We start from the raw sequence: 13,276 nt of genomic DNA on the forward strand, positions 1-13,276 counted from the left end.
TCTTCCTGATGTGAATTGGAAAACAAAAATAGCTACTTGTGCCAGAAGCACACATATTCTAAACTCCCTACTGGGATTGTCTCTAAAACAAGTAGTTGAGGAGCCAACTCGTAAAGAGGCCATACTAGATTTAGTGTTAACAAATGGAGATTTGGTATCAGATATTACTGTAGGTGAAAGTTTAGGATCCAGTGATCATCAGTCAGTGTGGTTTAATATAAGAACAGTGACTGAGTCACACCACACAAAAACAAAAGTTTTAGACTTTAGAAAACAGACTTTTCTAAAATTAGAATATGTGTAAAGGAGTCATTATCAGACTGGAGCAACTTAAATGGAGTCCAAAATAAATGGGATTATTTAAAAGCTGCACTACTGAAGGCAACAGAAAATTGCATTAGGCTTGTCAGTAAAAGCAAAAAATTCAAGAAACCACTGTGGTACTCCACAGATGTGGCCAAAATAGTAAAAAACATAAAGTTAGCATTTAGTAATTATAAAAAAAACCCAGAGTGAGGAAGACAGAATGACCTATAAGATTAGGCAGAAAGAGGCTAAGCAAGTTATAAGAGCTTCCAAATCACACACAGAAGAGAAAATAGCACAGTCAGTAAAAAAGGGGGACACAACTTTTTTTAGATACATAAATGAGAAAAGAAAAGTAAAACAAGGATTAGTTAGATTAAAAACAAAAGAAGGAAGGTATGTAGATGAGGATAAAGGTCTAGCTGACTGCCTCAATGAATATTTTTGTTCGGTATTTACAGCTGAAAATGAAGGAAAGGGACCTCTGTTAAAAAAAAGGATAAATGAGTCATTTATTACACGTGAGTTTACAGAGGAAGAGGTTCTATTTCAACTGTCAAAAGTAAAGACAAATAAGTCAATGGGACCTGATGGAATACACCCAAAGCTATTAAAAGAGCTTAGTGGTGTACTAGCAAAACCATTAACAGATTTATTTAACCAATCATTGTTAACAGGAGTAGTCCCAGAAGATTGGAAGTTAGCGAATGTTGTGCCCATTCACAAGAAAGGTAATAGGGAGGAGTCGGGCAACTATAGGCCAGTAAGCCTTACTTCAGTAGTGGGGAAAGTGATGGAAACCATGTTAAAGGATAGGATTGTTGAACATCTAAAAACACATGGATTTCAAGATCAGAGACAACATGGGTTTACTTCAGGGAGATCATGCCAAACTAATCTTATTGATTTTTTTGATTGGGTAACTAAAATTATAGATAAGGGTGGTGCAGTAGACATTGCATACCTAGATTTCAGTAAGGCTTTTGACACTGTTGCACATAGAAGGCTTATCAATAAACTGCAATCTTTGAGTTTGGATTCCAATATTGTTGAATGGGTAAGGCAGTGGCTGAGTGACAGGCAACAGAGGGTTGTAGTCAATGGAGTATATTCGAAGCTTGGGCTTGTCACCAGTGGGGTACCTCAGGGATCTGTACTTGGACCCATTCTCTTTAATATTTTTATTAGTGATATTGCAGAAGGTCTTGATGGTAAGGTGTGTCTTTTTGCGGATGATACTAAGATATGTAACAGGGTTGATGTTCCAGGAGGGATAAGCCAAATGGCAAATGATTTAGGTAAACTAGAAAATGTTGTGGCTACTGACATTTAATGTGGATAAGTGCAAGATAATGCATCTTGGACGTAAAAACCGAAGGGCAGAGTACAGAATATTTGATAGAGTCCTAACCTCAACATCTGAGGAAAGGGATTTAGGGGTGATTATTTCTGAGGACTTAAAGGTAGGCAGACAATGTAATAGAGCAGCAGGAAATGCTAGCAGAATGCTTGGTTGTATAGGGAGAGGTATTAGCAGTAGAAAGAGGGAAGTGCTCATGCCATTGTACAGAACACTGGTGAGACCTCACTTGGAGTACTGTACACAGTACTGGAGACCGTATCTTCAGAAGGATATTGATACCTTAGAGAGAGTTCAAAGAAGGGCTACTAAACTGGTTCATGGATTGCAGGATAAAACTTACCAGGAAAGGTTAAAGGATCTTAACATGTATAGCTTGGTGGAAAGACGAGACAGGGGGGATATGATAGAAACATTTAAATACATAAAGGGAATCAACACAGTAAAAGAGGAGACTATATTTAAAAGAAGAAAAACTACCACAACCAGAGGACATAGTCTAAAATTAGAAGGACAAAGGTTTAAAAATAATATCAGGAAGTATTACTTTACTGAGAGGGTAGTGGATGCATGGAATAGCCTTCCAGCTGAAGTGGTAGAGGTTAACACAGTAAAGGAGTTTAAGCATGCGTGGGATAGGCATAAGGCTATCCTAACTATAAGATAATGCCAGGGACTAATGAAAGTATTTAGAAAACTGGGCAGACTAGATGGGCCGAATGGTTCTTATCTGCCGTCACATTCTATGTTTCTATGTTTCTAAGACCTTTTTAATGGGATATGATGACAAGAAGGGGGTATTGTTAGGAAAATTGGTGAGGCTATGGTGTTGAACCCCGGTGAGGTAAAGTTTAATGGTGTTGTGAGAAAGTTTAAGATGTAAGTGGCAGAAAGAGGCAAAAGCCACCATGGTTTGTGTAGAAAAATCACCCTGTAAACCGAATTCTGCAGTGAATTTGTTAAAAATGGTAAGTGCCCTATTGTATGAGATAGCTGTGTTAGGTGATAGTGCTTGGTGAGTGAGAGTCCTAGCGTGGTGCATTAGTGTGCTCAATCCAGGATTAGTTTGTGAAATCGTGGTGTCCTGGATGGCTGGTGGTGAGCCGTAGGGAGTGCCTGGAAGAATACCTGGAATTGAGAGCGAGAAAGAGCGTCAGAGGCCGTGTTGTGGATACCCGGGATGTGAAAACAAACTAAGTGAAACTGGACGGTTGCTGCCAGCAAGGTCAGCTTGCGAATCAGCCGCATGATGGTCAGGGACGATGAGCGCCCCTTGTTAATGATTTTGCAAGCTGCCGAGTTGTCAGAATAGCATTTTACTGCCTTGCTGGACCTGAGATGACCCCAGGTGTGTGCGGCCGCCACAATGGGATAAATTTTGAATAGGGCTGAGGTCTCCCTGAATCCTGGCAAGGCATCCGTCTCAGCGGACCAGTGACCCCTGAACCAGTGGTTCCCGAAGATGGCTGCAAAACCAGTGTTGGCTGCAGTGTTTGTGTGAATGATGGGTGTATAAATGGAGAGGGGGGGATAAACATGGCGATACCGTTCCAATCTGCCAAAAACTTCTCCCACATAGCTAAGTCAGCCTTGGCGTGGGGGTCCAATGAAACTGGGCAAGAGTCCGGTACCCCGTGGAGCAGGCAAAGAAGCCTGGATATAAAAGACCTTCCCTGCGGGGACTGAAGTTCCCTTCTGGTACAAACATCATTCCGCAGGAACATGTCTATCTCCCCTCTCAAGCGGACCAGTTTGTTGTGGGGAAGGCTAGCTCGGAGGGTAACAGAGTCTAGCTCTATCCCCAAAAAAGTTAATTTAGTTGTGGGGCAGATTGTTTTTGATGGAGATAATGGTACACCAAGTGTGGAAAAAAGTGCTGTAGTACTGCTGATAGCGGTGGGTGTTTGTGCCCCTGGCTCTATCAATAAGAAGTCGTCTAAGTAATGGATAACAGAGTGACACCTGAGGACGTTCAGAAGCAGCCAGCATAGCGTCTCAGCGAAGATATCGAACAGTTTGGGGCTGCTTCGAGAACCGAAAGGGAGTCGTGTGGAAAAGTAGTACTTTTCTGCCAGAGTGAGGGGTGCATGGGTAGTAATTTAAAAGCATTTGTGATGTCTGTTTTGCTGAGCCAGGGGCGACTACCAGATGAGATGATGGATTGTTTGGCGTTGTCAATTGTTACATACTGAAGTGAGAATTTGTCTGCGGGTATGAGTGCGTTTATGCTGGGAACAAAAGAGGAGTGCGGTGCCGATAAATCAATAATTAGAAATTTTTTATTAGAATATTTGTGTACTGCGACACCAATGGGGTTAGTGCGCCAGGAGGAAAACGGTGAGGAGGTGAAAGGGCCGATCATGAAACCGTTAGTAATTTCAGAGGAAAGGAGAGTGTCTGTGGAAACTGGATCTTGGCATGCTGACAATAGATTGGGACATTCCAGTGTGCCCGTGGGGATGGCTACAATACCCGTGAGAAAACCCTGAGTGAACCCAGTGGTCATATATTCCACCAAATGCCTGCTAGGGTGTGTCCTTAGGTAAAAAAACAGGTTGTCGATTAGTCATTTGTTAGGGGACAACCTGGCCGGGCACATGGTCTTGGTATGTGCCCTAGAGCATATGGAGCAGATGTGCAACAATCTACAGGTGCTTAAACTGCAGGAGCCTGTGTTGAAATTATTGCACACCTGCGCTTTACCAAGAAAGGAGATGGGCCTACCCAGCTTATCATGTAGACCACCCGCTGATTTGTTGTGAGGGGTGAAAGTGGGATGAGGGGTGGGAGTGGAGATGGTAGAATCAGCTTCGGAAGGACATAAGTCCGCCGTATGAGATGTAGAGTTGCATACGGCGCAAGACGGGGGCCTGAGACCAGCGAAATGGCGACAGAATAGTTCTGTATCCATCTGACACCAGTTAATTCTGACATTGAACTGTTTCAAATGGGTCGCCGCCTTCGCTGATACCGACTTATGTTAGTCGTAAAAGGAGGAGGCCCCGTACTTGATGCCTAGATCCACCACCTTGTGGAGGTAGAGGTCTAGCTCCTCTCTTCTGTGGGAATACACCGTGCAGATGACGTCACAGTATATCCCGAAGGCTATAACAAACTGGGGGATGGATAGTTTCTTGTTAAGCCTAGGGTCTCTAGTCTTAAGCACCACTGAGATGTAAGTGTATGCCCTGTTCTCCAGTATGTCTTGGGATGCTATAAGCAGAGACACCAGACACACGTCTAGGATTTCTTTCCTGATGGAGTCTGGGACGGAGTGAGCTGGTGACTCAAAAGGCGTGGCTGGTGCTGGAGAGGGGAGTATGGGGGGGCATGGTGGTACAGCGGGGACTGCCGGGGTGGAGACTAGGAGGCCCGGGGTATTTCCTGGGGAGGTGATGGCGCTCTCCACCTTAGATAGCCTGTTATTTAAAGTCTGCAAGTTGGCCAAGATTGGTGCTAGGGTATCCTGGGTGGCCGTGCCAGCACTTGGTGGCTGTCCTTGAGAGCTAGTGCCTGGCCTAGGCTCAGGGGCTTGGTAGGTGAGCAGTAGTGATGTCCCGAACGGTTCGCTGGCGAATAGTTCCTGGCGAACATAGCGTGTTCGCGTTCGCCACGGACGGTGGGTGGGGTCCCTAAAAATAATAAGGGGGGGACCTACTGTCCCCCCCGGCCCCACCCCTGAGCGGTGGGTGGGGGCCCTAAAAATAACAATAAGGGGGGACCTAATGTCCCCCCTGGCCCACTCCCCTGAGCGGTGGGTGGGGGCCCTAAAATTAACAATAAGGGGGTGACCTAATATCCCCCCCGGCCCCCACCCCTGAGCGGTGGACCTTTAACTAAAAACCTGTAAAAAATAATTAGATAAAAACAACTTACCATGTTTTCTTTCTTCTACAATCTTCTTTTTTCAGCCCCATAAAAGGCCAAATAAAAAACCATAATAACCGACGCAATAAAAAAAAAAAAAAAAAAAAAAACGAGCGCACAAAAAAAAAAATCCATGTTCACCCATGGAGGGCTCCGCGCAGACTGAGCTCTGCAGGGCGGGGGAAGGCTTATAAAGACTTGCCACGCCCTGCAATTAGGCTAAGAACACGCTGTGTAAAATGATACAGAGCACTGTGATTGGATGGATTTCAAGTTCTTTGGAATTTTCCCACGCTGTGTAAAATGACAAAGAGCACTCTGATTGGCTTAAACCTGCCAATCAGAGTGTTCTTAGCCTAATTGCGGGTCGTGGCAAGGCTTTATAAGCCTTCCCCCGCCCTGCAGAGCTCAGTCTGCGCGGAGCCCTCCATGGATGAACATGGATTTTTTTTTGTGCGCTTGTAGAAGAAAGAAAACATGGTAAGTTGTTTTTATCAATTTTTTTTTTTACAGGTTTTTAGTTAAAGGTCCCCCCTCATTATTTTTAGGGTGAGGGGGGTAGGTAGGGAGATAATTTTTTTTGGGGGGGGGTGACTAGGGCCCCCCCCTTTGTATTTAGGGCCCCCACCCACCGCTCAGGGGTGGGGGCCGGGGGGGACAGTAGGTCCCCCCCTTATTGTTCATTTTAGGGCCCCCACCCACCACTCAGGGGTGGGGGCCGGGGGGGGACAGTAGGTCCCCCCCTTATTGTTAATTTTAGGGCCCCCACCCACCGCTCAGTGGTGGGGGCCGGGGGGGGACAGTAGGTCCCCCCCTTATTGTTAATTTTAGGGCCCCCACCCACCGCTCAAGGGTGGGGGCCGGGGAGGCAGTAGGTCCCCCCTTATTGTTAATTTTAGGGCCCCCACCCACCGCTCAGTGGTGGGGGCCGGGGGGGGACAGTAGGTCCCCCCCCTTATTGTTAATTTTAGGGCCCCCACCCACCGCTCAGGGGTGGGGGCCAGGGGGACAGTAGGTCCTCCCCTTATTGTTATTTTTAGGGCCCCCAAGCACCGCTCAGGGGTGAGGGGCCGGGGGGGACAATAGGTCCCCCCTTATTGTTATTTTTAGGGCCCCCACCCGCCGCTCAGGGGTGGGGGCCGGGGGGGGACAGTAGGTCCCCCCTTATTGTTAATTTTAGGGCCCCCACCCACCGCTCAGTGGTGGGGGCCGGGGGGGGGACAGTAGGTCCCCCCCTTATTGTTAATTTTAGGGCCCCCACCCACCGCTCAAGGGTGGGGGCCGGGGGGGCAGTAGGTCCCCCTTATTGTTAATTTTAGGGCCCCCACCCGCCGCTCAGGGGTGGGGGCCGGGGGGACAGTAGGTCCCCCTTATTGTTATTTTTAGGGCCCCCACCCGCCGCCCAGGGGTGGGGGCCAGAGAGGGGGAGGACAGTAGGTCCTCCCCTCATTATCTTTATGGCCCCCACCCGCCGCCCAGGGGTGGGGGCCGGGGGGGAAGGAGAGTAGGTCTCCTCCCCCCCCCCCCTTTAACCACTATTGTGGCCAGATAGAGTCCCTGTGGGTTTTAAAATTTGCCTGCCTACTGAAGTCTATGGCGGTTCGCGAACCATTTGCGGAAGTTCAAGTTCGCGGTTCGCGAACCGAACATTTTATGTTCGCGACATCACTAGTGAGCAGTCTGTAGAGTTCTGCCTTTCTAGCCGTAGCTGGAAAGGGGATTCCCCTGAGCCTAAGCTCGGCCGTAATTTTAGGAATAGTCCATGCTCTCAAGGACATGGGAGTTGAGGGGGTGAGAGATTCGCATGGAGACTCTGGTCTGATGGGCGTACACGGGATCTCTTCGGACAACTCTTCGATGGGGGTTGGTTCTTGGGACATCATGAAAAATGATTTAGTGAATTAGATATTAGAAGGGGAGTAGGGGAACCGGGAGGGATATGAGGGGGGGTCTTTTTAGAAGAATTGGACTGTAATGCTAGTGCCGAAGCGAAAAACTTAACTGTGAATTGGTGATAGGTGAGGCCCTGCTAATGCTAAGTGGCGGTAAGAGGCTCTACCTATGATTTGGCTTAGGAAAATCGTGGCCATAGACGTGGTGACGGGGTGTTGGCCTCTCGGTGACTATAAAGAGATTCAAAACGTGTGGCCGTGACAGGTGAGGCCCTGACTACAGCCCTGTAGTAGGGCGGGCGAGGCGTATAACTATGATTTGGGCGTGGGGCCGTACCTCCGTTTTGAGGTGGGAGATGGCCTCGCGGGACCGGATTTTCTACTAGGGTGAGCTAGGGCGGTAGCCTAGACCCTGTAAGCCAGTTCACTTGTATACTTAAGGTTAAATGGTAATTCTGGTGTAATGTGTGGATACTAACCTTGAAGGGGTTATAATCGAGAACTGGAACCTTCTAGTATTTTTATGTTGCGAGTCTTGGCTGCTGCTGTCCTTGTAGAAGAAGCCTAAGGATTAAGACAGATGTTGATGTATTTATGCGTAACGTGGTGGCGTATGATTTGTAGTAAGGGATGGCTGTTAGGAGCGCAACATGAGATCCTGAATTGAGGGATCTGAATGGTTAGTCTAAGACTGGGACGAGTTTACGTTATGGAGAGAGGCTGATTGAGGCCTTGGGGTAGTGACTGCCGTACATGAGTAAGGACGTAAGTACCTGGTAGTATGGCTGAGTACCGGGTTAGGTAGGTTGGGTATTTTCTTGCCTGATGGCAGTATGACCGTAGGCCTAGGTAGAAAAATTTAAAGAATTTAACAAACCAAGGGTGTAGGACCGTGAGTTAGTCGTAATGAATCGAGACCGCGTTAGGTCTTGTATGAAAAGGTCCTGTAATGAGTAGAGAACTATACCTTGATTTGTTGTACAGGTACTTGGATGAGCGTAACTGGTTTTATGCGTAGACACCGGTGGAGGCCTAGAATAAATCTGGAGCTATGGATTAAACCCATTGAATATTTAATAATTAGCGAAGGCTGTGACAGTATGCTATAAATAACCATTTTTTTACTGGGCCAAGTCTAGAGTGCGTGTTGTATTGAGGCATAGACATGGATGAAACCAAAGTGAGTAAATACTATACCTTGGTTTGTAAATACAAGAACTTGAATTTGCTAACTTTAAGCAGAAATACAAGAAACCAAGGCAATCTGTGGAGCCAAAGAAATGTAACAGAGGCAGGATTAATGACTGCGTAACTTTAAGGAGAAAACGTAGTAAAATAAAAATGTGGGGTTTTACCAGTATTGCCCTAGAAGATCGTGTTAATAATTAATATATGTATGTAGTGTTTGTACAGGGTTGGCGTGGAGTTAAAGAAGTCTGCCCTTTTCAGTTTGGTGTCAGGAGGAATCTATTTTAATTGATAAATGAACGTTAAACATTGTTTACTAACCACTTAGGTGTAGGAAAAAGAACCGATTACTAAGATACGATGGCTGAGGTTTTAATATTTTAAACATAATTAAACCGGAAAACATAGTTTGGTAAAAGGTTGTAGTTTTAAACGGATTTAATAACTCATACTGACAGGTAGGTATAAACAGTTAAATAACCGAACAGAAAGTATGTGCTTTTAAATTAATTCGTGTGTACGAAATGCATGTATTATTTGAACGGGATCGGTAGTTTTAGCCATATGAGGGACCTGCTTAGGTAAAGTATAATGTTTGTTCGTTTAATTCCGCACGAATAGCAATAGCATGAATTAGGTAAGTATGCTAGAGGTTAACAGGATTTACATGAATCGCTTAAGATGCACGAACGGGTAAGTAAATAGGTACATGGTTCGTGCGGATGACCGAAAGGTAACACAGAAATGTATCGATTAGCACCAGACTTATGCCTATACATGGTTCTGCAGTTTTGACCGTCCGAAGGCCCCAATGATACGTTAATATAGCGTGCGTTCGTCTACCTTAGTGGCGCGAACGCGGAAATGCATGAACGGGTAAGTATTTGTGAACTGGTAATGTAAGAGAAAAAAGGAGGACCTACCCCTATGTTTTTAGACCCGAACGGAGGGAATTAGCTGAACGCTATTTCCCTCACTAGCTTACGTGAGCGTGCCGGTCTCATGACCGGAAGCCAAGTACCGCGACCGGGAGGAAGACGGGTGGCAGGGCCGCAGAACGGGCGGAGGATTCCGCTGGACACCTCTTGCTGCAGGAGACTGGAGCTGTTTGGCGGGAAGCTTAGACCGGAAGTGCTGGTTGCTATGGGGATAGACAATCAACTGGAACGGCAGAGGTGAGTAGGGGCTGGGAGTTTAAGTAGGACTTATTCCTCCCACAAATTCAGGCCTAATGGCCTTTCTACATTTATATATATCTATCTATATATATATATATATATATATATATATATATATATATTCAATAAGAAACGAGGTGCACTTGTAGGTCTTGATCCAAGTGATATTTATTCAATAGTATTTATTCAAGTATAAAGTCAAAACGTTGATCGGGACTTTATACTTGAATGAATACTATTAAATAAATATCACTTGGATCAAGACCATGAGTGCACCTCTTTACTTATTGAATATATATAGTATGCTGGTTGCACTGAGGCTCATACATACGGAAGGAGTGCTAAATCCAAAGCAAAGTCAGCACATAAGGACTTAAAAAACATAAGGTTTAATCCAAAGATAAACTCAGCTAACAATCCAAAGGTCGACGTTTCAGTTATCACATTAGAACTTTCATCAGGACAGTCCTCGAGTGCTGACTTTGCTTTGGATTTATAAGTTGTGCAGCCGAGCACCGAGCAGACAACACAGGGAAGCAGGGATATTTTTTGAGAGTTCGATACTGTATTCAGTGTATATGCAGGCCTCCCCACAACCTCGTTTTTGAGGTCTCAGTTTGATATTTTTGGATGAGCTTTTCAAGTCACTTGATACTTTTGAATAAACTTTTTAAATCATTTAATATTTTGAAAAAGATTTTAATATTTAGATATTTGTGATATATTTCTTGATATTTTAATATTTTGAAAAAAAAATATTTTTAAAGTTAATCCAAGAATACTGAAACATTGGGAATAAGTATTTTGTATAAAAGGGTTTCAATGGCTAGATCTCAGATCACGGACAGGGCCTTCTTTACTTTTGGTGATGGTCTATGGGTATTGTACTGTCTTTTTCCCCAATTGTGCAGCGCTGCAGAATATGTTAGTGTTTTATAAATGCCAGTATTAATAATAATAATCATAATTTTTACATTTTGGTTTCCGATTCACAATAATTCACTGTGTTTAATGAATAATCCCTTTTAATTATTGTTTAATTCCAGTAAAATATCACAAAAGTCTTCAATTCATTCTAGTGTAGTCCTCCATTAGATGGCTATAGAAAAACACCTTCTAATGTACTTATACTAAAAAGCCTTGTTTTTGTTCTTGTGTGTTCCCAGCTATAACCAATGGAGTACAAGTTACAATGCCTGAACACAAGAAAGCAGTCATGCTTTTCCAATCGACATTGCTACGTTGCAAATACTCCACGTCTTCTACTCAACCAGTCATGGTCCAATGGAAATACAAATCGTTCTGCCAGGATCGCACAGAGGAAGCCCTGGGGATTGGGAAAGTGCCAAGCAAGACAAACATGGGTAATCAGTATTTGGACTGTGCAGATGGCAGTAGGACAGTTCGGATTGTGGCATCTAAGCAAGGGAATACAATGACATTGGGGGATTTCTACAAAGGAAGGGATATCACCATCGTGAATGGTAAAGTTTTATAATTGTGTGATTGTATGTACTATTTAATTTAGTTAGTAAGTATAGTCTATATTCTATGTATATAAAGTGTTAGCATGTTAAAATCATAGATATGTACATTTCACACAATTCCTTTATTAAACTATTGATGATATAAAGTTTGATTCAAATTCCCAAATCATTTTCTAGTAGAGGTCAGTTGAAATCAGTATCTGGTAATTCTGGTTTTTTTTTCTCAGTTGTTTTTTTAACAAATATTAAAAATTCAGCAATTAACATCATAATCCAATTCGGTTCAGATTATGTCCTCCATCTCTATAAATTGTTGTTTAAATGACTGAAAAATGCAGCAGTTATAACAGTGATTGACACAGAGCCAAGATGAATTTGTAATAATGATTTTTTGAGCATTAAAAAAAGTTTGCCCAATGTGTGTATATATATACAGCCCATTCGCTCATTCACTAAACAGCAAATATCACACAATGTAATCGTTCTATTTAAAAACACCTCACCTAGGAAAAAATGAATGGGGGTTTAGATACAGTATATGATCATACATTGCATAAGCCTGCCACAGTATCAATGTACCCCAGGTCCTACATTAGCAGCTTAATATCTGCTCTTATGAGATTAATCCACTTACTTGGGACATGCTTTCTCCTGGGGCACTCTGCAGTGCAAGGTTAAATAGGGTCCTGGAATGAGGCACCTGTGACAGGGAGGGGTGCAAAACCAAGGAGTTGGCCTGGACTCCCAAATATATAAATGAAACCAAGAAGGCTGCACTCACCTGAACATGCATACTTGCATATATATATATATATATATATATAGAAAAAAGGAGAAAGTTCTTGCACTCACGCTGTAATTTGCCTTGAGAACCGGGTGCTTTGCCAGGGCTTGAATATCCAGAAAATCCAACAAGGTAGCAGCACTCACGGAGTAATTTTAAAATCCAATCTTTATTTAGAACATGTTAAAATGAGGTCGACGTTTCAGTCCCACAAACAGGACTTTCCTCAGGAAAGTCCTGTTTGTGGGACTGAAACGTCGACCTCATTTTAACATGTTCTAAATAAAGATTGGATTTTAAAATTACTCCGTGAGTGCTGCTACCTTGTTGGATTTTCTATATATATATATATATATATATATAAATATATATATATACACTGACCAGCCAGAACATTAAAACCAGTGACAATTTGAAATACTGCACATCCAGACTCCTTCCACCATGACCGCTTCAAAAAGCAGAAGTGGTCATGGTGGTTGGAGTAGCTCTTTAATTTACAGGTAATTGTAGTGCATATTGCTGCTGTAACAGAGCCCAGTTACAAAGTTGCAAGTAATTAGCTATTGCGATGTCACATTGTTTTGGACTAGAAACTTTGTGATTTTCAATTAAGCCTGTGAATACCCCCTTTTTTCATTTCATTTATATATTTTAGCATATATTTTTGAAGTTTTTTTTGCTATATTTTTTTTGTATAAAGTATTCATTTTTGTGACTTGCTAGCTATTTTGTTTATATGTGACCAAGGTAAGTGTCTAACCATTGACAAAGAGATTGACTCTTTAGCAGGAGAATTTGACCAGGGTATTCTGTAGTGATTATGGTGCTCAGAGTGCCATTTTAGTTTGTGAATGTTATAAAATTCTATATCCAAAAAAACTGTCAGTCATCCATTTGAAAATATAATTTTGGGAATACCATGCCAATTACATAGTTACATAGACTGAAGAGACATGCATCATGTTTAGCCTTTCTCACATCTGTTTTAACTGTTGATCCAAAAGGAGGCAAAAACAACAACAAAACAGTTTGAAGCTCTTTCCAATTTTGCAATAAACTATGGGAAAAATCCTTTTTGACCCCAAAATAGCAGCCAGACCTCTCCTTGGATCAAGAAGATATTACCCCACTAATTAAATATTATATCCCTGTATATTATGCTTTTGTGTTAATCCAGTTGCTATTCAACCCCTTAAGGACCAAACTTCTGG

The 13,276-nt window shown here is 43.3% G+C and overlaps 1 protein-coding gene across 4 annotated transcripts in view; it reads left to right on the plus strand.

Annotated features, from left to right (window-relative positions):
• ILDR2 (immunoglobulin like domain containing receptor 2) overlaps positions 1-13,276 on the plus strand; it is a 316,283-nt gene that overhangs the window by 143,828 nt on the left and 159,179 nt on the right. For all 4 annotated transcript variants that reach the window (XM_063446582.1, XM_063446594.1, XM_063446575.1 and 1 more), the window contains exon 2: positions 10,958-11,275. In XM_063446582.1, the coding sequence (XP_063302652.1) occupies positions 10,958-11,275 (318 nt within the window). The remainder of the gene's footprint in view (positions 1-10,957; positions 11,276-13,276) is intronic.

Source organism: Pelobates fuscus, chromosome 1 (assembly GCF_036172605.1).
Source record: "Pelobates fuscus isolate aPelFus1 chromosome 1, aPelFus1.pri, whole genome shotgun sequence".
In the NCBI taxonomy this organism is placed as follows: Eukaryota; Metazoa; Chordata; class Amphibia; order Anura; family Pelobatidae; genus Pelobates; species Pelobates fuscus.